General features: G+C 36.5%; 1 protein-coding gene across 4 annotated transcripts in view; it reads right to left on the bottom strand.

Annotated features, from left to right (window-relative positions):
* PCCA (propionyl-CoA carboxylase subunit alpha) overlaps positions 1-26,565 on the bottom strand; it is a 409,489-nt gene that overhangs the window by 285,039 nt on the left and 97,885 nt on the right. For all 4 annotated transcript variants that reach the window (XM_054574346.1, XM_054574344.1, XM_054574345.1 and 1 more), the window contains exon 7: positions 15,989-16,120. In XM_054574346.1, coding sequence (XP_054430321.1) covers positions 15,989-16,120 — 132 coding nt within the window. The remainder of the gene's footprint in view (positions 1-15,988; positions 16,121-26,565) is intronic.

Below are 26,565 nucleotides of genomic sequence, written 5' to 3'. Positions count from 1 at the left end.
AGATCAACAAACAACAGGTGCTGGCGAGGCTTGAGGCTGTGGAGAAAAGGGAACCCTAGTCCACTGTTGGTGGGAATGCAGACTGGTGAGGCCACTGTGGAAAACAGTGTGGAATTTCCTCAAAAAGCTAAAAATGGAACTGCCTTTTGATCCAGTGATTCCTCTGCTGGGACTATACCCTAAGGATACCAAAACGCCAATTCAAAAGAACCTCTGCACCCCAATGTTCATAGCAACACAATTTACAATAGCCAAGTGCTGGGAGCAACCCAAATGCCCATCAGTAGATGACTGGATCAAAAAATTATGGTACATTTACACAATGGAATACTACGCAGCAGAAAGAAAAAAAAGAACTACTACACTTCATGACAGCATGGATGGAACTGGAGAGCATTATGCAAAACGAAATAAGCCAGGGGGTGAAAGACAAATACCATATGATCTCACCTATAAGTAGAACCTAACTAACAAAACATAGATGCAAGGAAAATATGACCAGCAACATTGAAAGAAAAAAGAAACCAACAGACTCAAGAGGTTAGGAAGGAGGGGTGGGCGGGGGAAGGGAAGGGAAGGGTCAAGTCAAGGAATGTATCTCAAGGACTCAAGGACAAAGCCAACCTGGGGAAGGACTGAGGGAGGGAGATGTGGGAGGGGAAAGTGGTGGTGGGAAGGCAGAGACAAATGTATTGGAACGAAAAAAAATAAATTAAAAAAAGAATCCAAAAAAAGAAAAAGGAAAGAAAACATTTCTATACTGAGGTACACTGATAATAACAATCTGATGATTCGTTAATGAAAAAACAAACTGCATTGCTCTGGGGATGTACACTACAGCATATGTAATATAATCACTAATAATGTAGTAACTGTATGGTGCCAGGAGGTTCTGGAAATATTGGGGGAAACACTTTGTAAAGTATATGATTGTCTAACCACTACGCTGTACCCCTGAAACCAGTACAAAATAATATTGAACATAAGCTGTACTTGAAAAATAAAATTAAAAAAAAAACGCAGTGTTCCCCAGGTGCCCACCTGAGACTGCTACTCAGGGGTCTCCCCAACCACTAAGGTCAAAAAAGTCTAGCACTGGAGAGGACTCCAACTTTCTTTTTAGGAACTTTGGGAATGAGGAAACCTTTGATTTTCTGATCAGATTTCAAAATGTTTAGTATTGGAAGAAACTGTACTGATTACTATCAAAACCTTCCTTATTAGTAACCAGATATCCTCAACATTTTTTGTTCTACCTCCATACACTGAAGTTCATATGAAAAAAGACAGGTATAGAACCCATACGTTCATCTTCATGCCAGCTACAGGAGCCATGAGGTCATAAGTTTTCATCAGATTGGTATCAAAATAGGAAAAATTTACCTTGGAACCCATATCAAAATCTTGAGAACTTTCCTCTCTCTCTTGACTTGTTTTGTCCAAGGGAATCTGGGTGTGGGACAGATCTCCCCTCCAAATCTTAAACCACCAAGGCACTATACATTGTCAGGCCTGCAATTAGAGATGGCCAACCTTTAGTTTGGGGACCCAACCTAAACAATATATTTCCTATTCCATTACAAGCCTCTCATGGGTTTGTCTCAGGCTAAGTCTCTGTTCTCTGTGAGTCACACTTCTTAAATATATTAAATCTGTATCTCAAATTCATGTTCTCATATTTCTAAATGGTATAATTTCACCAAGGATCATTTAGAATCATAGTAGAATCTTTTGTAAGCTTTTGATATGAATGATTCAAGAGACAACTTACAGAAAAAAATAAAGTAAATCTCAAACATCTAGGGTTCTGCATTTTTTTAAATTAAAATGAGAAAGCTTCAAGAAATAATTCTGATTCCCGAATTATTACCTTACAGTAAAGACGAAGTTCACTGAGAAGAGGAAATGTATAGGAAAAACCAAATGAAAAAATTCAAACTTGCTCAAAATTGACAGTCTTTATCCCGCTATTCCTTTCTATTCTATGCTCCTCCATTTCGTCAGCTCTGCTCTTTCATCAGCTGATATGCCCTTTTCTTCTTCTGGCTGACCAAAAATATTCAAAGCAACACTACCTTTTAAAATTAAGCTCTCTTAGACACTATGTAATGATAATAGAACTATCCAACAAGAGGATATAACCCTGGTTAATATTTATGCACCCAACATAGAAGCACCTAAATATGTAAAGAAAACTGATGGATATAAAGGGAGAGACTAACAGAAATAAGAGTCACAGTAGGGGATTTTAACATCCCATTAACTTTAATGGATAGAGCTTGCAGATAGAAAATCAACAAGGAGAGAGCCGCCTTATTTGACACACTAGATCAAATGGATGTAATTTGTATCCTCAGAGCATTTAACCCCAAAGCCGTAGAATATACATCCTTTTCAAGTGCACATGGAATGTTTTCCAAGATAGGCCACATGTTAGAACACAAAACAAGTCTCAATAAATTTAAGAAGACTGAAATCATATCAAGCATCTTCTCTGACCATTAAGCTATAAAACTAGAAATTATCACAAGAAGTAAACTGAAAAATACACAAAGACATGGAAAGTCAATAACATGTTATTAAATAATGAATGGTTTAACAATGAGATCAAGGAAGAATCAAAAGATACCTTGAAACAAATGAAAACGAGAAGACGACACAATCCAAAATCTGTGAGACATTGCAAGAGCAATCCTAAGAGGGAAATTCATAGTATTACAGGTCTATCTCAAAAAACAAGGAAAAAACTCAAATAAACAATCTAACTTCACATTTAAAGGAGCTTGAAAAAGAACAATACACAAAGCCTAAAGTGAGTAGAAGGAAGGAAATAATACAGATCAGAGCAGAAATAAATGAAATAGCATCTAAAAAGATGATACAAAAGATCAGTGAATCCAAGGGCTGGTGCTTAGAAAAGATAAACAAGATAGACAGACCATTAACCAGACTCATGAAGAAAATAAGAGAGAGGACCCAAATAAATAAAATCAAAAATGAAAGAGGAGAAGTAACAACTGACACTAAAGAAATACAAATTATTTTAAGAAAATATTACAAACAACTATATGCAACAAATTGGACAACCTGAACAAACTGGATAAATTCCTAGAAGCAGAAAATCTTCCAAAACTCAAACAGGAAGAATCAGGGAATCTGAATAGACAGATAACACCTAGTGAAATTGAAGCAGTAATCAAAAAACTCCCAACAAACAAAATCCCTGAAGTGGATGGCTTCACCGGTGAATTGTACCAAATATTCCGAGAAGAACTAACACCTCTCCTTCTCAAACTATTTCTAAAAATTTGAGACAAGAGAAGCCTTCCAAGTTCACTTTGCAATGCCAGCATTATCTTAATTCCAAAATCAGATAAAGACACTGCAAAGAAAGAAAATTATAGGCCAATATCCCTGATGAACGTAGATGCATTTTGTTGAGGATTTTATCTCAAAAAAATATTAACAAACTGAATACATCAATACATCAAAAAGATCATACACCATGATCAGGTGGGATTTATTCTGGGGATGCAAGTTTGGTACAATATTCACAAATATTCACAAATGTCATAAAATACATAAACAAAATGAAAGATTAAAAACACCATGATCATATCAATAGATGCAGAAAAAGCAGTTGCTAAAATGTAGCATCCACTAAGAAAACATACCTAAACATAATAAAGGCCATATATGACAAATGCAATGCCAGTGTCACACTCAACAGGCAAGTGTTCCCGTTAAGATTGGGAATAAAACAGTGATGTCCACTTTCACCTCTCTTATTCAGATTAGTAATAGAAGCATCCTAGCCACAACAATCAGAAAAGAATAAGAAATAAAAGGCATCCAAATTGGAAAGAAAGAAGTGAAAATGTCATTATTGGCAGATGGCATAATGCTGCACATAGAGAACCCTAAAGATTCCACCAAGAAACTACTAGTACTGATCAATGAATTCAGTAAAGTAGCAGGATACAAAATTAATATCCAGAAATTCAGTTGCATTTTTATATGCCAATAATGAACTATCAGAAAGGGAGATTAAGAAAACCACCCCATTCGCAATTGCTTCAAAAAGCATAAAATACCTAAGAATAAATTTAACCAAGAATGTAAAAGACCTGTACTCAGAAAATTATAAGACACTGAAAAAAGAAATTAAAAAGGAGACAAATAAGTGGAAGCATATACCATGTTCATGAATAAAAAGTACTGACATCATTAAAATGTCCATACTACCTAAAGCAATCTATAGATTCAATGCAATTCCTATCAAGATAACAATGACTTATTTCACAGAACTAGAACAAATATGGAACCACAAAAGACCTCGAATAGCCACAGTGATCTTGAAAAAGAAGAATAAATTTGGAGGAATAACACTAATATCAAACTAAACTATAAGGCCATTGTAATCAAATAGCATAGTAATGGCATGAAAACATAGATCAATGGGACAAAACAGAGAGCCCAGAAATAAGCCCATGCCTTTATACTCAATATTTGACAGAGGAGACAAGCACATAAAATGGGCTAAAGATAGTTTATTCAATAAATGGTATTGGGAAAATTGGACAGATACATTTAAAAAAATGAAACTAGACCACTTTCTAATGCCACACACAGGAGTAAATTCAAAATGGATTAAATACTTAAATATTGGGCTTGAAACCATAAAAATTCTAGAAAAAAACATAGGCAGTAAAATCCTGGACATTGCCTGTAGCATCGTTTTATAGGATATATCTCCGTGAGCAAGGGAAACAAATGAAAAAATAAACAAATAGGAGTACATCAAACTAAAAAATTTTTGCACAGCAAAGGAAACCATCACGAAAATGAAAACAACCCACTGACTGGAAGAACATATTCACCAATACATCTGATAAGGGGTTAATATCCAAAATTTATGAAGTGCTTATAAAACTCAATATCAAAAAACCAAACAATCCAATTAAAAAATGGGCAAAGGACCTGAACAGACACTTGTCCAAAGAGGACATATAAATGGCTAACAGACATATGAAAGAAAGGATGTTCAACATCACTAATCATCAGAGAAATGCAAATTAAAACCATCATGAGATATCACCTCACACCTGTCAGAATGGCTATCATCAGTAAATCAATCAACAAGTGCTGGTGAGGATTTGGAAAAAGGGGAACCCTTTTACATTGTTGATGAAATTCAAATTGGTGCAGCCACTGTGGAAAGTAGCATGGAATGACCTCAAAAAACTAAAAATGGAACTGTCTTACGACCCACTAATTCCACTTCTGGGAATTTTTTTGAAAAAACATAAAACACTAATTCGAAAGAATCTATGTACCCCTATGGTCATTGCAGTGTTATTTATAATCACCAAAATCTGAAAGCAGCCCAAGTGTCCATCAGTAGATGAGTGGATAAAACAACTATAGTATTATTTACACAATGGAATACTACTTGGCCTTAGAAAAAAATAAGATGAAAATTTTACCCTTCACCTCAACCTGGAGAATAATATGATGAGTAAAATAAGCCAGTCAGAAAAAGACAAATACCATATGATTTACCTCATATGTGGATTCTAATGAACAAACTGAACTAACAAACAAAATAGAGACAGACTCACAGATATAGAGCAGGCTGACAGCTCTGAAGGGGGCAAGGGGCATGGTGTGGACGGACGGAGTATAAAAGAAAACTCATGGACACAGACAACCATGTGGTGATTGCGGTGGGGTGGGATGTGGGTGACATGGAAGAGGGTATAAGGGGAATAAATGGTAATGGAAAAAATACAATAAAAGATGAACTATACAAAATAATTAAAATGTAATTAATACAATTATAAACTGTTCCATATAACATATGGAACAATTTAGCATATTAAAGATAAGTATGCTGATATTATGTCATATTTCTTTATATTAGTGCAATTTTCAAGGAGAAATCTTTTTTTTGCTAATTCTGTTTGAAGAATAGCCTATGATTTCAGGATAAAATATTTAAAACATTTTACCATAACCATCCACTTGTCCATGTAAGTGAAATTTGGATGCACATATTAGATTTAGCCATTGTCCATAACTCCAAGTTTTAACTGTTTGTATTAATCCAAAAACTATCCTTGTCTAATAAGTAAATAATATGCATTTAATCCTATTTAAATAATATTAATTAAAATTCTGATTATTTTTATTTTATACTCTAATAAGTTAATGTTATATATTTTATCCTGTGTAGTTAAATCATATTAATAAAAGGCTGGTTATTTTTCTCTTGAAAAAAAAATTAAGTCCCCTTAGAATAGGGCAAGCATCTATGGCTGAATTACAGACTTGGATTCATTCTGAACTGAGAGGCATCATCAAAGACTTTCCAAAACCTACACAAGATAAAATTTACAGAAAAGTTGAAAATATTCTAGAAATGTATAATCTAGGTTCACTAAATTTACATCAATTGATTCATATTGCCAGTAATGACTTCATGTAGAAAATAGAGGATTAAAAAAAGAGACTAGGAAGGCTCTGAGAGTGACTTGAGACCTCTGATTATAATGGAAAGCAAAGAGATTTAGAAAAACTGTAAATAATGGACAAAGTCATTGGGAGGCTACCACCAAAACCTTTATCTGAAAATAGGTTCCACTCTAAGCCAATTGTGCTAGCAATGCCACACACAAGAATAAAAGGTAAGTCCACTGGAGACTCCAGAGACGGGCTCTAATACCTTTAGACAGTATATAGGAGTGGACCATGAAGTAATTGTGACCCCAGTTCTCTCCTCACTTTTTGTGAGCAGCCTTAAGCCAGAAATAGAAAATACTACAAACAAGCAAAACCTGGATGGGAACTACCCATGGTGTCAGATCTTCAAATCCACACTATACATTTTGAAAGAGTCTGAAACAAATGCAAGTAAGACCCAGAACAAACTGATATCCTTACAGATAAAATTAGATGCCCCCACTCCAGAAATTAGGTATCAGTCTTTTGATAAAGATACCTAGACACTGTAAACAGAAATGACAATAAATAATTGTTCTGAATTAGCCAAGAAAATAAATGAAAGGCAAGATATATAGGCTATATTCCAACAGCAAATCAAGTAACCATTTCCCAATTTACTTATCAACTCAAAAGGAGAAATTGCACTAATTATTAACTATTGATACAGGTAGTATATTAACCTTAAATCCTGTCATTGTTACACAAGGTCTCCCTATGAGTCAACAAAGTGCTTGGATAATGGGTACCTCTAATACTCTTCAAATTTCTCATGTCCCAACCCACAACAGTCACCTTTGGACCTTTAGTCAAGGAACATTTCATCTTCCTCTGAGGCATTACACTCACTGGCTTCATAAGAAAGAATCTACAGTACAAACAGAAATTCCAGATCAAATGCTATACTAATGACCTCATCTTGAGGACTCTGCTATTCTTCATCAAGACAGAAATTATTTAGAGTCAGGCTCATCATCACTCTTGCAACTAAATCAAGCCCAAATTGAAGCTTTCAAGAAAACTAGGTTTCTTGTTAGAGAAAAAATACAATTACATGACAGAATTATTGGGTTGACTAGCTTATGTCTCATAATGTACTATCCAAACCACTACACAAACTTGCACAACCCTCTATAATGAAAATGTGAAGACTAAAACCCAACAATTGAGAGCCTAATAAAGATTTGTCATGTGCTGCTCAGGGTCTTTCAAGGCTGCAATCATTGTGTAAGCCATGCTGCATTTCCATTTGGAGGCTAAACTGAGGCTAATTTAAGCTCATTCAGGTAGTTGACAAAAATTTATTTCCTTGTGGCTCTATCACTGAGGATTTTGCTGGCTCTTAGATGGAGATTGGAAGCTTTGATCTTTTGGACACTTAGATCTTTAGAAGTTGCCTGCAACTCGCTGCCATGCGGGCTTCCTCAATATGGCTGCTTACTTCATCAATCCAGCCGTTAAAATCTGTTTCCTCGTGTCCTAAGATGGAGTCTTATATGATGAAACAATCACAGGAGTGATGCCCTATAATGTAATTGAATGCAGTTATATCCCATCACCTTTTCACATAATGTAACCTAATTAAGGGAGTTATATGTCATCACCCTTTGCGACATGCCATATGTATCACAGGTTCTACCCAAACTGAAGAAGGGGGATTAAACAAAGGGTTGGATGTCTGGCAGTTCCTCAAAAAATTAAACATAGAGCCCTGGCTGAGTAGCTCATTTGGTTAGAGCATCATCCCAATATGCCAAGGTTGTGGGTTCACTCTCCATTCAGGGCATGTACAAGAATCAACCAATGCACATGTAGATGAGTGGAGCAACAGATTGATGTTCACTCGTTCTCTCTCTCTCTATCCCCCCTTTCCCCTCTCTCTCTAAAAATCAATAAATAAATTTTTAAAAAGGAAATACTTACTACTTAAAATGAGTTAAACATAGAATTATCATTTGACCCAACAATTCCACTCCTGTATACAGGTATACCTAATTTTATTGTGCTCTGCTTTACTGTGCTTCACATATGCTGTGTTTTTTACAAACTAAAGGCAAGACCCTCCACCAGCAAAAAGATTATGACTCACTTTATTGTGATAGTCACTTTATTTCAGTGGATTGGAACATAACTCACAATATCTCTTAAGTATGCCTGTACATAACCAAGAGAACTTAAAACAGAGATTCACACAAATACTTGCACACAAATGTACATAGCAGCACTAGTCAAAACCACTAAAACCAGAAACTCATATGTCTATCAACTAATAAATGGATTTTTTAAAAAGGTGGTATAGTGATACTAGGAAATATTATTCAACCATAAAAAGAAATAAAATACTGATACATGATACAAAATAGATCCCATATTCTGCTTTGTTTACTTTTAACCTTATATAAATTCCTTATTTTCATATATTTGTAGTTAAAGAATTTCTTTTTAATTTCTTTATATATTCAAATTCTCTAGTGAAATTCTTCATATGCTTATCTATTTTCTCATTTTCCTAAAATTTCTTTAATATATTAACCACAGTTATTTTACATTCTTTACCAGTCAACTCCAGTATCTAGAGCATATATGGACCTATTTCTATTATCTGTTTTACTTTTTCTTAGTTTTTAGTTTTGCATTCCCTTTATTTAAGTGTCTAACAAATGTGTACTAAACGACAAATAATGTACATATAATGGTTATATGTGTAAAATTTACTTCCTGGAAAAGTATTCATCCAACAAGTATTTAGTGAGCACTGATTATGCACCAGGCACCATGTGCAAGTAGTACAGTAATAATTCCTGCCAGCAACCAGTTTACAATCCAGTGCAGGAAGCAGACATTTAATCCATCTTAAAAAAGCCAAAGGCCCCATAAAATCTGAGCTCCCTACTACACATCTTACCTCTATTATTTTTTTCTTTTTTTAATTATTATCTTTTTAATTTATAAATCATGTTTATTCTATTACAGTTCTCTCAGTTTTTACCCCTTCGCCCTCCACCACCCACCATACCCTCAAACCCCAACCCCACAGTCAATTCCCACTCTATTGTCCATGTCCATGGGTCATTCATACATGTTCTTTCTCTAGTCCCTTCCCCTCCTGTCCACCATTGTCCTCTTTCCACATCCCCTCTGGTCACTTTCAGTCTGCTCCATGTCTCCGTGCCTCCATCCAGTTTATTTTGTTCGTTAGTTGATTTTTTTGAATAGAGTCCACTAATAGGTGAGATTATATGGTATTTGTCTTTCATCAACTGGCTTATTTCATGGAGCTTAATATTCTCCAGTTCCATCCATGTTGTTGCAAAAGGTAGGAGTTCCATCTCTCTCTCTTTCTTTCTTAAATGCAGATTGATTTTATTAATTTTTTTAAATGTCAAAGTTAATTATAAAATATTTTAAAAATTTAAAACCATTATAAAGTCTCAGCAATGAAAACAACATGACACCAGCACAGAAATAATCAAGGAGATCAATGAAATATAATGAACATTCTAGAGACAAACGTATATATCTGTCTAACAATGTAATATATGATTAAGTTGATATTTCAAATCAATGGGTAAAATAAGGCTTATTCAACAAATAAGGTGCATGGAACATTATTACTTGAAACTAAACAAATATAGAGCCCTATTTCACATATTATACAAGAACTATTCAGGTAAGTTAAAAATCAATATGTAGAATATAAGCAGGGAGTTTTAGAAGAAAATAGAACTAATGTTTTTCATGACCTGAAGTAAAATATTCAAACCCAGAAGCTAAAAAGAAAATATTGACAATATGACTATATTAAACATTTAACTATATAGTAATATACATATTAAAAAAAGTTAAAACACAATGAATTGAAAAGTATTTGCAGCACATCTAAAACATGGCTAATAGGTTGTTTTTGTTTGCTTGTTTGTTTGTTTTAGGGACAAAAGTTCTACAAACCTTTAATCAATAAATGGATAAAGACTACCAAAAAGTCATTTAAAGGTTTTTTTTTTCAAACTATAGAAATAGGCAAGAAATATACTAAAACAGGTTTAGTTTCAACAAATAGTAGAGGAACAATTAAAATAACATCATTGTCACAATCAGATTAATGAGTATTAAAAATATTGGTAATATCAAGTACTGGCAACTATGAAAGGAACTGGGTATTCATAGAAACTTTTTCTGCATCTTAAAGCAGTCCCTTTAGCATATTATGCAGTGCTGGTTTGGTGGAGGTGCATTCTTTTAGCCGTCTTTTGTCTGGGAAACTTCTCATCTCACCTTCCGTTTTAATTGAGAGCCTTGCTGGGCAGAGCAGTCTTGGTTGCAGGCCTTTGCTTTTCAATACTTGGAAAATTTCTTGCAATTCCCTTCTGGCTTGCAGTGTTTCTGTTGAGAAGTCAGCTGCTAGCCATATTGAAGCTCCCTTATATGTTACTACCTCTTTCTCCCTTGCTTCCCTTAGGATTCTCTGTTTGTCTTTGATATTTGCCATTTTAATGATGATGTGTCTTGGAGTGGACCTCATTGGGTTCCTCTTGAATGGGACCCTCTGTGCTTCCTGGACTTGTGTGACTTTTTCTCTCCTCCAATGAGGGAAGTTTTCCATCATGACTTTTTCAAACAGGTTCTCTCTCCCTTCCTCATCCTCTTCTCCTTCTGGTATCCCTATTATATGGATATTATTACGTTTCAGGTTGTCCTGCATTCCTCTCAATGCCTCTTCATTCTTTTTGAGTCTTTTTTCATTTTCTTGCTCTTTCTGGGAGCTTTTTTCTGCCTTGTCCTCCAGCTTGCTGATTCGGTCCTCAGCTTCATCGAGCCTGCTTTGGATTCCTCCTACTGTGTTCTTCAATTGAGAAATTGTATTCTTCATTTCCTCTTGTCTCTTATTGATAGTTTCTATGTCCTTTTTCATGCTGATACAGTTTGCAGTAAGTTCCTCATAGTTTCCCTGTAGTCTCGTAATTCTCTCTGAGCTCACTGAGCTCATTGAGCTTCTTTAGAACTGTTGTTTGGAACTCAATATCTAATAGTTTACTTGCCTCTACTTCATTTAGTTCTCTTTCTGGGGATTCCTCCTTTCCCTTCGAGTGGAGTGTATTTCTTTGTCTTCCCATTATTTGTGAGACTCTTCTCTTTTGCTTCTGCTTCTTAAGTTGATCTGTCTTGATTTCCTGACCTTGTGGTATGAACTTCTATTTTTGGAGACCACTGTTTTTACTTTCTGGATCTGCCTCTGATGATGTCAGATGTCGTCCCTGTCTGACCTTAGGCAGTCTTTTCCAGACTTCCAGTAATCTGCTATTTGTGGTTTTCTCCTTCAGCTGTTAATCTACTCATTCTGCACTTAGCGGGTGCCTTAGACAGCTTAGGGTGTGGTCGAATCCCACCTGGGGTTGGGCTATTGGGTCCTTTGATGCAGGTGCCACTCAGGGGGAGTAGTCTCTTCCTGACCAAAATGGCTGCTGCCATTTGAGTCAGCACCGAGATCCCGCCCGCTACTCTCTCAGTTCTCTCCCCAAAGCCTCCTTCCCCGTGTCTCCTCAGGCGTCTTTAGCCCACTCTGCCCCCTTGGATACCAGGGTAAGTGGCTGCAAGTAAAAATTTATGCGTTGACCCTTTAAACAGTTCTTTTCATCTCTACACACCTTTTCTGGCAGAGAGCAACCCTGCTGCTTTTCAGAGCTGGCTGTTTTCTGTGTACTTTTTGGGCACTGGTGCTCTGAGCTAGAGATCCCCGCTTTTTGTTTAGACCCCTCTCTTCTCAGGGGGATCCAACTGGCCATTTCAGTGTCCTTTTGTTGCTGCTGCCTGTGGGCACCCCACCTGCCATCTCAAGTCTCTACCGCACTCCTTACCAGTTAGATTGCGCTAAAGCTGATCCTTCTGTCTCAGAAGTTACAAGGCTCCTCTCTCGCTATTGTTCAGTTGTTTGTTCCAAGTGATTTCTCCACAATTTATTTGTAATTTCAGGTTGGTTCTGGGAGGAAGTCAGTGTGACTTCTACTCATTCCTCCACCATCGTGATGCTCTTACCTCTATTATTTCATCTCTGACTTCTCCCTTGATCACTCCAGTCACATGATTCCTCATTATTTTTTCAACATCAAGTGTACTTCAACCGCAACATCTTTGCACTTGTTTTTTCTGCCTAATACACTTTGCTTTTTCCATGATAACCACATGACTTGCCCTGTCACTTGTTAAGGTAGTACCCTCCAGCATTCCCTTTCCCCATTCCTCATCTTATGTTTCACCATAGCATGTATTATAACTTTATTTTTTGATCATTGTCTCCTTCCCCTATAGAGTTAGCTTCATGAGTACAGGAATTTTTTATCTGTTTTGTTCATTAGTATATCCACAGCACCTCAAATAATGTTGGACAAATGGTATGCAGTTTTTAAATATTTACTGAGTAGATGAATGACTAAATGAATGAATGAGCAGTTTAAAATGTGATGGGTGAAGTACAGGGCACTAAGGGAAGATAGAACAGAGGGCCTAATCTATCACCTAGAGAGTAAAGGAATGCCTCTGTGACAAATGCATGTTAAGCCAAGACCTAAACAACAAGTAGAAGACAATCAGGAATTAAGACAGAGGCAGAATCAACACACATATGACAAAATTAAGTACAGAAGGTTCAAGAATATGAAAGATGTCACATATGGTTGGTACCTACAGTGCAAAGGGTAAACTGGCACAATATCAGTTTAAAGAGAGAAACAAAGTCCATCTATTTTAAAAATATACATGAGTAGCCATTCAAGAACATTTAAACACAGGCATATGATAAAATCTGGATTTTTGAAAGACCACTCAAGCTGCAGTGTCCAAAATGTATTGGACAGAACCAAGACTGGCTCCAAGGAGACCAGTTAGAAGGCTGATGTCCAAAGTAGATGGTGGTAACTGGAACTTGGTGTTAGCATGAGGAAAGAAAGAAGGAAATGGATCAGAAAGATATTAAGTAAATTCTCTGTAGTAGTATTTATGAAGAATGACTGCAAGTTCCCAGCTTGAGAAACAATGGGGAAAATGCCAATACTTTCATAAGCAAGAAAAAAATAAAGGATGAGAAGATTGCAGCAAGAGTCAGCAAACTTCTTCTGAATGGGCCAGGTAGTAAATATTTCAGACTTTGTGGGCATTATGGTCTGTGTCAAAATTACTCACCTGAGCCATTATAGTAGAAAAGCACTCAGACATATGTAAAGGAATAAGCATAGCTGTGACCCTGTAGAGCTTTATTTATATACAGAGATGTGCATCACACCATAGTTTGCCAATCCTTGTTTAGAGAGAAAATGGTGAGGTCAGCTTTTGACTTGCTACTTTCAAGTTGCCTCAAAAAGCATCGAGTAGAGCTATTTGAAAAGCAATTAGATATGCAGTTCTGAAGTTCGGAAGAGATATATAGAACAGATTTATACCTTGAGATTAGAAATGATAAAAATATTTAAGATTGCCCAGGGTGTTTGTACAATTAAGGAAAATGTCCCATCAGAACCCAGAATAAAACCAACTCTTAAGGAACAAAGAAAGAAGAATCAGCATGAAATTAAGAGGGAACATTCAAAACAAGCCAAAAAATACAAAAACAAAACTAGAACTGAGCAAAGTGCCAGAAGTTGAATTTCAAGAAAGAGTAACCAAGAGACTTAAATGCTTCAAAGAGATTGAGGTAAGAGAATTAAAAATTATATACTGGATTTAGTGAGAAGGAGAAGTTGCTGTTATCCTTCGCAGGAGAAACATCAGTGGGAATGAAGAAAGAAGCCAGACTTCAGTAAAGAGTAAGTATGGGGGATGGATGAAAAAGGTAAAGGGGGTAATAAGTACAAATTGGCAGGTATATAAATAGTCACGGGAATGTAATGTACAGCAAAAGGAATACAGTCAGTAATACTGTAATAGCTATGTATGGAGTCAGATGGGTACTAGACATACAGGGGTAATCAATTCATAAATTATATAAATGTTTAATCATGTTGTATATCAGAAACTAATAATATTGTGTGTCAACTATATTTTAAAAATAAAAATACTTTTAAAAGTTTAAAAGTGTAGAAACGAGAGTGAGGAGAATTCTCCTAAGACATGTGGATGTGAAAGGGAAGAGAGAAGTCAGATGACAGCTGAAGAATGACAAGGACTTATATTCTCTGAAGAGAAGGAACACGTATTTCTTTCCACTAACCTTGAAACACCATCATGTGAGGGGGTCATGGGTATCTTGTTTATCACCACATCCTTCCCACTCTTAGCACAGGTATCAATACACTTGTTGAGTGAGCATTTTTTATAGCAGTGGTAAAGGAAAGGGGCTAAAAGACAAGGAGAGTTTTAAGATACAGAGTAAAGAAAAGATAATCAATGAAGACTGTAGCCCCTCAAGGCTAAAAAGGGTACACCTAGAGCATAAGAGGAAGAACAGGTTTTAAAAAGAATGGGGAATACCTCTTCCTCATACAAAAAGAGAAGGGGAAAAAAATGGATGAATACAGATTAAGGTAAATACAGGTAAATATGAGCAAGAAGATGAATTTTTTCTTCTTTTTAAAAAAATTTTTTCATTTAGACCTTACATTCAACATTATTTTGGATTAGTTTCAATGTACAGCACAGTAGTTACGAAAAAAGCTAAAAATTTTACTGACCAGGGGCCAAGCTTACTAACTATCCTATAATGCATGAAATGATCCTGCACAAAGAACTTAGCAGCCCCAAAAGTAAAAATAAGAAACACTGAGAGGGATAGTTCTTGCAGACTAACTCCAATCACAAGGTTAAAGTCTACACAGGGACTCTCTTATAACAAGAAAATTTTTCTCAGGGGATGGGGATGTAGGAATGGGGACAGGGAGACAGACATATACTCCAATTTCTGCATTCTGCCTTAGAAGTCTTTAGCTGCAGAAGCTGCTTGCTGGTTAAGGAGGTATGTTTGGGAACTATAGTCATTCATTGCTACACCACTTTCCACTAGAAACATGTTTATAATGTACATTTTATGCATATGGATGGAAGCTCAATACAAAGATATAGAGAACATCATAGGGTTTAAAACATTAAATATATGCTGTTATTAAATAAAATACAGAGACCTAACAGCACATTTTTAAATCACCAAATTTTTTCCTGTGAAAGTATGAGCCAGTATCAATCATTAAATACAATGCTTAAGGAGGGCAGAGAGAATAGGTAGGCAAAGGTAGAGGTGGATTGGGATGTCTGTAATAATGTAAACAATGAAATAAAGAAAAAAATACAATGCTTAATTGGCATCTTGCTCTTTTTAACTAATGGCATTGAAAATAATCCAAGTGTAAACAACATTGATTTTTTTTAAATCAATATTTTGGTTATTGGTTAATATGCTCATGCATAATTTAAAAAGCAATAATTGCATTTTATCTTACACTTTTGACAAAACATTTGACCTGAGGGCATGTACTATAAAGATTAGAGTAAAATGGTTTCTCACCTTGACAACTCCATCAAATCCAGGAATTGTGTTAACCTTTGCTTTCTTAGCTAATAATTTGCTTTCAATCTTGTCACCCATGGCTTGAATAGCATGTGTGTCAGGTCCAATGAAAATGACATCTTCTGCTGCCTGTGGAGAAATAAAAATAGAAATTTAAAACAAAAGCATTATGGTCCTTGATATGGAGTCACAATTTTATTAAAAAAAAAAAAACAACCATACATAACCTAATTATTTCCATGCCAAAACAATTTGAAAGTAAACATTCGAGCCAATACATTAAAATATATAATACTGTATTGCATATAGTAAATGTGCACAAAGATATATGAAACAAAGTTTGGGTCAAAGGAAAATAAAAGTAGCCCTAACTGGTGTAGCTCAGTGGATTGGGCATCATCCCACAGACCAAAACGTTGCCAGTTCGATTCCCAATCAGGTCCCCAGTTGGGGGCATGTGTGAGGCAACCAATAGATAAGATGTTTCTCTCACACATTGATGTTTCTTTCCCTCTTTCACCCTTTCTTCCCCTCTCTCTAAAAATAAATAAATTAAATCTTTAAAAAATAAAAAGTAATAAGAATTATTGCTTGATACTGAAAGATTTCTTTGGAAAAGCAACTTCATTGGTGTTATATTTATATTCAGTATCCTGCCACTGAATCTAAACAGTAAGTTTACCTTTTTAAAATGCCTTGTAAATCTTTGTATTCTCAATTCTCTGCAGCACAGTGCCTAGTTCAACACAAATATTCATTTTTTATTGAATATAAACTCTGTGCCAGACTCTGAGCTAAATGTAGGGGATAACATAGATGAAAACCACAAAATACCAGCTAATTCAAGAAATTATGAACAGATCACCAATACCTCAGAGAAATACACAAATAAAGTATAAAATGTCTATATCCTTGTGAGTAAAAGATACAAGTCAATGCAGTGGTCATTTACCAAGTGGAGTTATGGTTTCAATAAAAACTGCTCTGCATAAATTAGTTAGTCCCTAGCAATGGATCCATCTCTCTGTGTTTGTTATAATAAAATGCTAATGAGGAAAATATTAATTAGGGATGAAAAAAATATACTGTAGGCACGGTTTAGAGAAGTAAAAGGGGTTTGCTGAGGTTAAAGGTGAGGTCATTAGGTAAAAAACTGAGGTTATATATGAAGCAGGAAGACCCGATTGTATGCTGGGCATCATGAGAGTAAGGTGCTTAAATGTTGATTCTCCCATGACCTTCAGTCAGTATAAAGAATAAATAGTGTATTTTATGTATCATATTGCATCTATTGGCATTGCTGCCTGAAAGACTCTTGGCTTGGAAAAGGAGCTTCATTCTCCTGATGAGATATTATCCAGAAAAGCTACTGCAATGTGTTGCTCAGATTGCCCTCTCAGCCATTATGGCTCATGAGGACTGAACCCACCTTTAGAAGGAGGTGGATATACAACAGGGAATCAACAAAAGAAATATATGAAGAGGACTTCCACCCAAGATGGAGGCATAGGGTAGATATACTTTGCCTCTTCCCACAACCAAAAGAACAACAACAAATATAAAAACAAAAAATTACCAGAACTGCCAGAAAATCTAACTGTACGGAAGTCCAACAACCACGGAGTTAAAAAGGAAACATTCATCCAGACTGGTAGGAGGGCCAGAGACAGGCAGCCAGGGCAGAAAGGACGTTAGGCAAGGTGGTAGCTGGAGGACCAGGCAGGCGAGGGGGTAGCTGGCAGACTGTGTGGTCCCACATTTGCATGCAGATAAATCAGGAAGAACAGCTGGGGAATGAGACAGAACATGCAACCCAAGGGTCCAGTGAGGGAAAAGAAACCCTCAAAACACCTGGCTGTAAAAACCTATGGGGGATATGGCAGCGGGAGAACTCCCAGCCTCACAGGAGAGTTCTGCCGGAGAGACGCACAGGGTCCTAGAACACACACAAACCCACGCACCTGGGAATCAGCATCAGAAGGGCCCAATATGCTTGTGGATAGTGGGGGAAGTGACTGACAGCTGGCTGAGAGCTGAGCAAGTGGCATTGTTCCCTCTCGGACTCCTCCCCCACAGAGAGCATCACAACGCAGCAACCTGGGTTGCCCCGCCCAGACAAATACCTAAGGCTCTGCCCCTTCCAACATAACAGGCATACTGAGACAAAGAAATATGGCCCAAATGAAAGAACAGATCAAAGCTCCAAAAATAGAACTAAGCCATGAAGAGGTAGCCAACCTATCAGATGCACAGTTCAAAACACTGGCAACCATGATGCTCACAGAAATGATTATGTTTACAAAACAGAGGAAAAAGTGAAGTGAAATAAAGAAAAACATAGATAACCAACAGTAAAAGGAAGGAAACCAGGACTAAAATCAATGATTTGGAGCAGAAAGAAAAATAAACACTCAACCAGAATAGAATGAAGAAACAAGAATTCAAAAAAGTGAGGAGAGGCTTAGAAACCTCTGGGACAACTTTAAACGTTCCAACATCCCAATCCATAGAGGTGCCGGAGGGAGAAGAGGAAGAGCAAGAAATTGAAAACTTATTTGAAAAAATAATGAAGGAGAACATCCCCAATCTGGTGAAGGAAATAGACTTCCAGGGGATCCAGGAAGCTCAGAGAGTCCCAAAGAAGCTGGACCGAAGGAAACACACACCAAGGCTCATCATAATTAAATTACCCAAGATTACAAATAAGGAGAGAATCTTAAAAGCACCAAGAGAAAAGGAGACAGTTACCTACCTACAAAGGAGTTCTGTAAGATTATCAGCCGATTTTTCAAAAGAAATCTTGCAAGCAAGAAGGGGCTAGAAAGAAGTACTCAAAGTCATGAAAGACAAGGACCTACATCCAAGATTACACTATCCAGCAAAGCTATCATTTAGACTGGAAGGACAGATAAAGTGCTTCCCAGATAAGGTCAAGTTAAAGGAGTTCATCATCACCAAGCCCTTATTATATGAAATGTTAAAAGGACTTATGTAAGGAAAAAAAGATCAAAAAACTATGAACAGTAAAATGACAATAAACTTACAACTATCAACAACTGAACCAAAAAAAAAAAAAAAAAAAAAAACCTAAGGAAACAACTAGAGCAGGAACAGAATCTCAGAAATGGAGATCACATGGAGAGCAATCAGCAGGGAGGGGCAGGAGGGAAAATGGGGGAAAGGTAAAGGGAATAAGAAGCATAAATAGTAGGTAAAAAATAGACAGGGGGACGTTAAGAACAATATAGGAAATAGAAAAGCCAAAGAACTTATATGTACGACCCACGGACATGAACTAAGCGGGGGGAATGTTGGTGGCAGGGGGCGTGCAGGGCGGAGAAGAATAAAGGGGAAGAAAAAAATGGGACAATTGTAATAGCATAATCAATAAAATATATAATAAAAAAATAAAATTCTATTTCCTCATCCTTTGCAAAAAAAGGAAAGAAATATATGAGGAGATAGATGTTTGGGAAATGAGATGGCGACGTCAACTTTGCATATGCTGAGTTGAAATGTCTATGAGACAGTCAAGTGCCTGTCAGGAGGCAGACAGAGAGGTCTAGAAGTTATAATTCTACGCTGAAACATGGATTTTTACAGGCAACAATTATAGGAGGCAATTAAAAGTTGCAGATGCTTATATTTGTATACAAATATATTTGTATCTATATTTAAAATATAGATACAAAGTTAATTCATCTTTTCAAGACCTCAGAATAAATCTTTTCCTGCTATCTCTATCTCTATTAAACTTCTTGGATAATAAGACTGATTTTAAAACATATATACCTCTTTTAAAAGCAACATAGAGGAAAACTAATTTCACACATGAAACTAAGCAAAATAAAAGTATCAAGGTAAAATGCCAAATAATGTTTTTATTAAGGACTAAAATAACATCCATGGAGTGAAAAAAAGCACAAGAAAAAGACATGCCAACACAACCAATCAAGACTTTTATCCATTTCAAAACAAGCTAAAAGACATCTAAAAATTATATAAAACATGAAATAACATAAATCAGAATTAGAAATGTTTAGAAGTGAAGTAGCAGACTTCAGGACAGAATTAGAAACAAAAAAGAAAGTCATTTCAGAAATGAAGACTAAACTAGAGGGAATATAAGAAACAATGAAGAAAACAATGCCTTAACAAGAAATAGGACATGATATGAGAAAACATTTTTAAAATTTAGATATGAAAAAAATTTGAAGAAATTTTTAACAGATGCTAGAGAAAATGAAAAATACTAAAGATAAAAGGCCATCCTTCATATGGATGAGTCTTTGAAAAAAACTAAGGCAAAAAAAAAGAAATTAAAAAATAACTCAAGAAAATTTTCTTAAAATTGAAAATACGTATCTAAAAAATATACTACAATATACCTGAGAAATTCAACCCAGAATGACCAACACCATGATACACTGCAGCAATATTATTTAAGAAAAAGGAGGGATGGATTATGTGACTTACACAAAAGATAAATTTAAATTATCACCAGACCTTGACAGCAATAATTCATGCCAAAAGAAAACTGAGCAATATACTCCATTGACTAAGGCATTCAAGAAAAGAAAATATGAACCAAACATTTTTGTAAAATTTTTTTACTATTATTTATTTTTAGAGACAGGAAGGGAGGGAGCAAGGGAGAGAAACTTCAATGTGTGGTTGCATCTTGCATGCCCCCTTCTGGGGACCTGGCCTGCAACTTAGGCATGTGCCCTGACTAGGAATCAACTGGCAACCCTTTGGTTCACAGACCCGTGCTCAATCCACTGAGCCACACCAGCCAGGGCAAAACGAAAGATTTTTAATCCAATAAGACTGACTTCCAAGTATAAAAGTCAGAGAAAATATAACAAGCACAGTCATGATCTCTTACAGAGGAATATAATAGAACAAGTTTGCAAACTACATTCTGCAGGACAAATCTGCCTGCTACCTGTTTCTGTGCAGTCTACAATCTAAGAATGACTTTTACAGTTTTAATTGTTGGGAAAAAACTTTTAAGAATACTATATCATGATATGTAAAAATTATATAAAACTGAAAAATAGTTTTATTAAAGGATAGTCATGCTCATTAGTTTACATGCTGTATGACTGCTTTCTTACTAGCAGGCTAAGACCGAGTACTTCACAAGAGATAGTGTGGCCTACAAAGCCAAAAATACTTGCTGTATGGCCTTTTACAGGAAAAGGTTGTCCAGTCCTATACTACAGATTGAGCTTCAGGAAACCAAAATGACTAAAGAGAACAACAGAAAGGGCATATACGTACTTGTAGAACTAAAAATAAATAAAAGCTAAGGAGAAAACACAGTATATAATAGCTATATTTTCAGACACCATAGATATAGTACAACTATCTTTAAGTGAGGAGGAAAGGAGATGATGTGTAAAACTTTAATATTTTCAGTAATCTATTGGTATTTATACTGTTATTGTGAGAATGCTGTGTGTGTAGTACAGATTAGGCAAGTAGTTACAAGTCAATATTCTAAATATGGAAGAATGAAGATACAGAAGTAACAAAAAAGGAGGTTAAGTAAAATTTTTTCCATCTCAAATTTTTATTGAAAGTATCACTATGAACACAGAGGTTATTTTTACCTCACATAAAATATAGACTATATTTAATTATATTTTTACATTAAGTTATTTAGTACATATTAGAAAAATCTTTTATTAATATAGTATGTTTATTATAGATTAAATTTATATTATATATTTTTGGGGGGTTGGGGTTAGCATTACACTGAAATACAAATATTGACATTACATATCATTAATATAACATAGTTAATACAGCACATGTTATAAGCAATAAACATATATAATACAAAACATTTTTAAAAACTTGTTCATGCACATATTTTACTTCCTAGCCCTGCAAACTAAGAAGGCCTAGAAACAATGACCACTAGTAGCAATGACCATGCCTGGCACCCTGACTGTGGTCCCTAAATGCCATTAAAACAAATCACTACATCTTAAAAAGATGGCTGATTAAAGGCCTGGAGTAGCAAATGTGAAACTGAACCTAGAATAACTTGTCAGACCAGGAAGCAAGAAAACCATAAAAGATTATGAGGGTCAAGTCAAAAAGACTATGATCCAATATAGGTCCCAGTGGCCAAAGAGGGACACCTTGAGCTTCGATTTAAGCCTACAAAATAGGTTTAAATCTGTTTTCATAATGATGTTTTTTTAAACTAGTTAACTCAAAAACTAGTAAATAAAGTTAAAGAAGTATGTGTTTATCTTGCTCTTTTTATTTGAATTGTACTACAAGGACACCAAACAAATATATTCCAATTAATTAATGAAAAAGATTTCAGAATTAAAATATTATCATTGCTATATCTAGCAATGAAGTGCTAGATATAGGCAGTAAGCATCAAAAACTGCTTAGATCTTACCAAACTCTAACAAGATATTACATGCCTCCTACACAGTCTAGGCCAAAGGCATCAAAACCTATTGATTCCATCTCTGAGTCCAGGTACCAATTTGTAGGAAGTGCCAAGAGTGGAGGAAAACACTGAGTTGCATCATGATTATAAAAACAACTAAGTCAAGACTGAGAGAAACTATAGGTCAAATGATTCAATGTTCTTCAACAGACAAATTTTAAGAAAAGGAAGGTATGTGAGGAGAACATATGGATTAAGAGAAATTTAAAAGACATATCAAAGTTGAAAATAAATGGACAAGATAAATCATAATGTCTAGGGATACACATTTGGATAATAAAATTTTTATATGCAAAAAAATTACTATAAAAGTCAAAATTGTGGGCACATATAGAGATCAAAGGTTAGGATTGAGGTGGGTCACACAGAAGGCCATCTAGGACTCAGGGAAAACGTCTAATGTCTGCACCTATGTAATGATTACAAGACCATTCGTGTTAAGTAAGCCACATATTTGTTTGGTGTAACTTTCTTGTATCTGTCTTTCATCTTACAATAAAAAATTTGAAAACAATTTCAGATAGCCAGCAGCTTGCAGAAGCAAAGCCAATGCCTGGACCAGTAGCAGCTACAGCTGCACCCACAGCCAGTGAGGTGTTTCTCAGATCAGTTTGCCTTTTTGGCTTTTTGTAAATAAAAAAATAAAAATAAAATAAATAAAAATAAAATAAAATGGTGCATTCTCATGTTTGACTGGGATATTTCAATTATGTACAAAGGGCAGCATGGTGAAATGATAACTACTGCCTCTGTAGATTAAGGTGGAAACCGTAAAGAACAAAAACATCAGCTTCGCTGGGTTGGACATGGCATGCCAGGACAGGATCTGGACTCTACAGCATCACTACTTCCAAAATACTAAAATTTGCTCTTTGTATGAGGTAAAGAAGAGCTCATGAGGATGGTGGCAGAAGGGTTGATTAGGGATTCCCACCTTACTAAAGTTTGCAAAGACGAAGGATCTTCCCGATACCATAAGCACTGCTGAAATTACTGAAGAAACGAGACTGCATTTTCTGAGCAATAGAAACCAGGCAATCAGATCACCTGTACCAGCAGTGAAGAAGAGCTGTATAAAGGACGGGCTTGCTGTCTACTCCTCAATGAAACCAGAAATCAATGTCGAGAACTCATCCTCCACCTACTACCGCCTCCCCCTCTCACTATTCCATTTATCTCACCAGTGGCAAATTGTACTCAGTATGTTTCTGGTCACAGTGTATTACACTATGTTGTAAATGTGGCTGACCCAACCTGCAAACAGATTGCTTATTCAATATAAATTGTTTTGTTTCCAAGGAAGCTATTTCTAATACTTCTAAGCAATAGTACTCAACTTTTTTAAGTTAAAAACAAAACAAAACAAACAAAAAAACAACTCAGTTTAGTACCAGGAAGAAATTTTAGGGAACTTGGCACTTGGACTCCAAAGACTTACCATGCAAGAAGGGAAGGCTCCTCCTCTCAGCTTCTGAAATATTTTTTGAAACCTATTTTGTTAGTTAGTTTTAATCAGCACTCAGTGTACTTCTTACAATAATCACTAAAAATAATGGATAAAGATTATCTGGCCTTCCAAGCAAGGCAGTGGCATTGGTAAATACCATACTCAAATCCTCCCACAACCACATCAAAATTATAACTGGACTACAGAACCACCATCATACAGTACCACTTTAAGTCTGGCTGAGTAAAAGTCCTATAACTAGGGAATTAAAGAAGAAGCCACATCAAGACTGGTAGGAGGGGCAGAAAGGGGCTGATCCCACACCCACATGTGGCAGATAAATATTGGGGGGGATACAAAAAACTTCAAAGGTCCCTCCTGAGGAGCACGGGGTTCCAGTCCCACACCGGGTCCCCCAGCCAAGGGTTCCAGTGTCAGGAAGAGAAGTTCCCCTTACTTCTGGCCATAAAAACAAGGGGAGATTGTGGCTGAGTGAGATGAAGGACTTCTGTAATCCAAAGCAGTTCCTCTTAAAAGGGCATGCACATGAATTTTCATGGACTTACTCCCTCGGAGCTCCAGTGTCCAGGCATCAGCTTGAAAGGCACCAGAGATATACAGGGAGGAACTGAATCATTTGGTATTAGTGCAAGAGCTGGAGGGGGCCAGTCAGTTTTCTCCCGGACAGAAGTGTTGGAAGAGGCCACTGTTTTGTTGATGAGCCCTCCCTATACAGAGCAGGCAGATGGGCACCATATCTGAGACTCCACCTACCTGGCTCACACGGTCTGCCCTGACCTGGTGACTCCCTGAAGTCCCACCATACCCAACTTTCAGGCCCATCCAAGCCATTTCCAGTGGTTTTTCCATACAAATAGCCTGTCTTGGTTCATGCTTCAGATTTCCCTAAAATCTTCAGACAAGCAGCATTTAGCCTAAGCATGGCCATGGACCTCTCTCCATGTGGCTTCAGGCCTGGCACTACTATCAGCCAGCCTAGGTTCACAGCTTAGCCTCACCTGGGCACTCCCAAGCCCAGCACAAGTAGCAGCCAGCTACAGATCGCTTTGTAGATCATGCCGGGTGTCCCCAGGAAGAACACAGGCAGGAGATAACCTTGGCCTGCACCTCACTGGCAGTCCAACAGCCAGCGCACCCAGTAGACATCTCTAGACCACGTCAAAGCCACCACCCAACTACCTCCACAAGTGACACACTAAAGGAAAGGACTCAGTAGGCACTAGAGCCCCAATGAAGTACTATGTTTTCTCATGTATAATGAGTGCTTTTTTGCCCAAATTTTTGAGGGAAAAATAAGGGTGCACATTATACATGAGTAGTACCTGAAATACCTTGTATCTGTTCTTGTGTTTTGTAATGTTATGTAAAATTTCTTGTACCACAGTATGTTCAAAAATAAGTGCTAAAATTCCTTTATAATATGAAAAACAAGTTACCTAAATGTAAATAAATAAAAAATTAAATTAAAAAATTAAAATGAAGTATTTTTTCCTGAAAGTTTAGGCCATAAACGTGGATGCACATTATACATGGCAAAATATGTCAAGTCCTGTTCCATGGGGTGGGCTCTGCTGATCCTCCATGGTGGCCAGAGGTCAATGGTCAGTGGTCAAAGCCAGTCTTTGCAGCTGAAAGGCCTGGGAGTAAATCCCTCCCATTGACATGCCAACAGCAATCAAGACTCAACTGAAATAAGACAGAGACCACAGCCCACGCAGGGGACACACCTCAAGTGTGCAGCTTGGGAGGCTGTGTAACAGGACCCACAGAACATCTACATTAGGCCACTCTGCCAAGGCTAGGAGACATCACAGTTCTATCTAATACATAGAAACAAACAGAGACATTGTCAAAATGAGGAGACAAAGAAACATGGCTAAAATGAAAGAACAGAACAACACTCCAGAAAAAGAACTAAACAAAATGGAGACAAGCAATCTATTAGATGCAGAGTTCAAAACAGTGGCTATAAGGATGCTCAATGAACTTAGTGAGTACATCAACAGCATCAAAAAGGACCAGTTAGAAATGAAAGACACACCAACTGGAGTGAAGAATAATTTACAGAGAATCAACAGCAGAGTAGATGAAACCAAGAATCAAATCAGTGATTTGGAATATAAGGAAGTAAAAATCACCCAATTAGGACAGGAAGAAGAAAAAAAATCCAAAAAAATGAGGATAATGTAAGGAGCTTCTGTAACAACTTCAAATGTACTTAACATCTGCATCATGGGGGTGCTGGAAGGAAAAGAGAAAGAGAAGAAATCTGGAAAAACAATGACAGAAGACTTCCCTCCCTTGGTGAAGGAAATGGGCATACAAGTCTAGGAAGCACAGAGAGTCTAAAGCAAGATGAACCAAAAGAAGCCCACACCAAGACACATCATAATTAAAATGCCAAAGGTTAAGCACAAAGAGAGAATCTTAAAAGCAACAAGATAAAAGCAGTTAGTTACCTACAAGGGAGCTCCCATAAAACTTTCAGGTGATTTCTCAACAGAAATTGTATAGACTAGAAGGGATAGGCAAGAAATATTCAGTGATAAAAAGCAAGAACCTAGAACCAATGTTACTCTACCCGGCAAAGTAGTCACTTAGAAGGGCAGATAAAAAATTTCCAAG

This window comes from Pteronotus mesoamericanus, unplaced genomic scaffold (genome assembly GCF_021234165.1).
Source record: "Pteronotus mesoamericanus isolate MK-2021 breed Mesoamerican mustached bat unplaced genomic scaffold, CSHL_Meso_final contig_26, whole genome shotgun sequence".
Classification (NCBI taxonomy): domain Eukaryota; kingdom Metazoa; phylum Chordata; class Mammalia; order Chiroptera; family Mormoopidae; genus Pteronotus; species Pteronotus mesoamericanus.
Note: the sequence above shows the minus strand (reverse complement) of the source record. Positions and strands in the feature narration are given on the sequence as shown.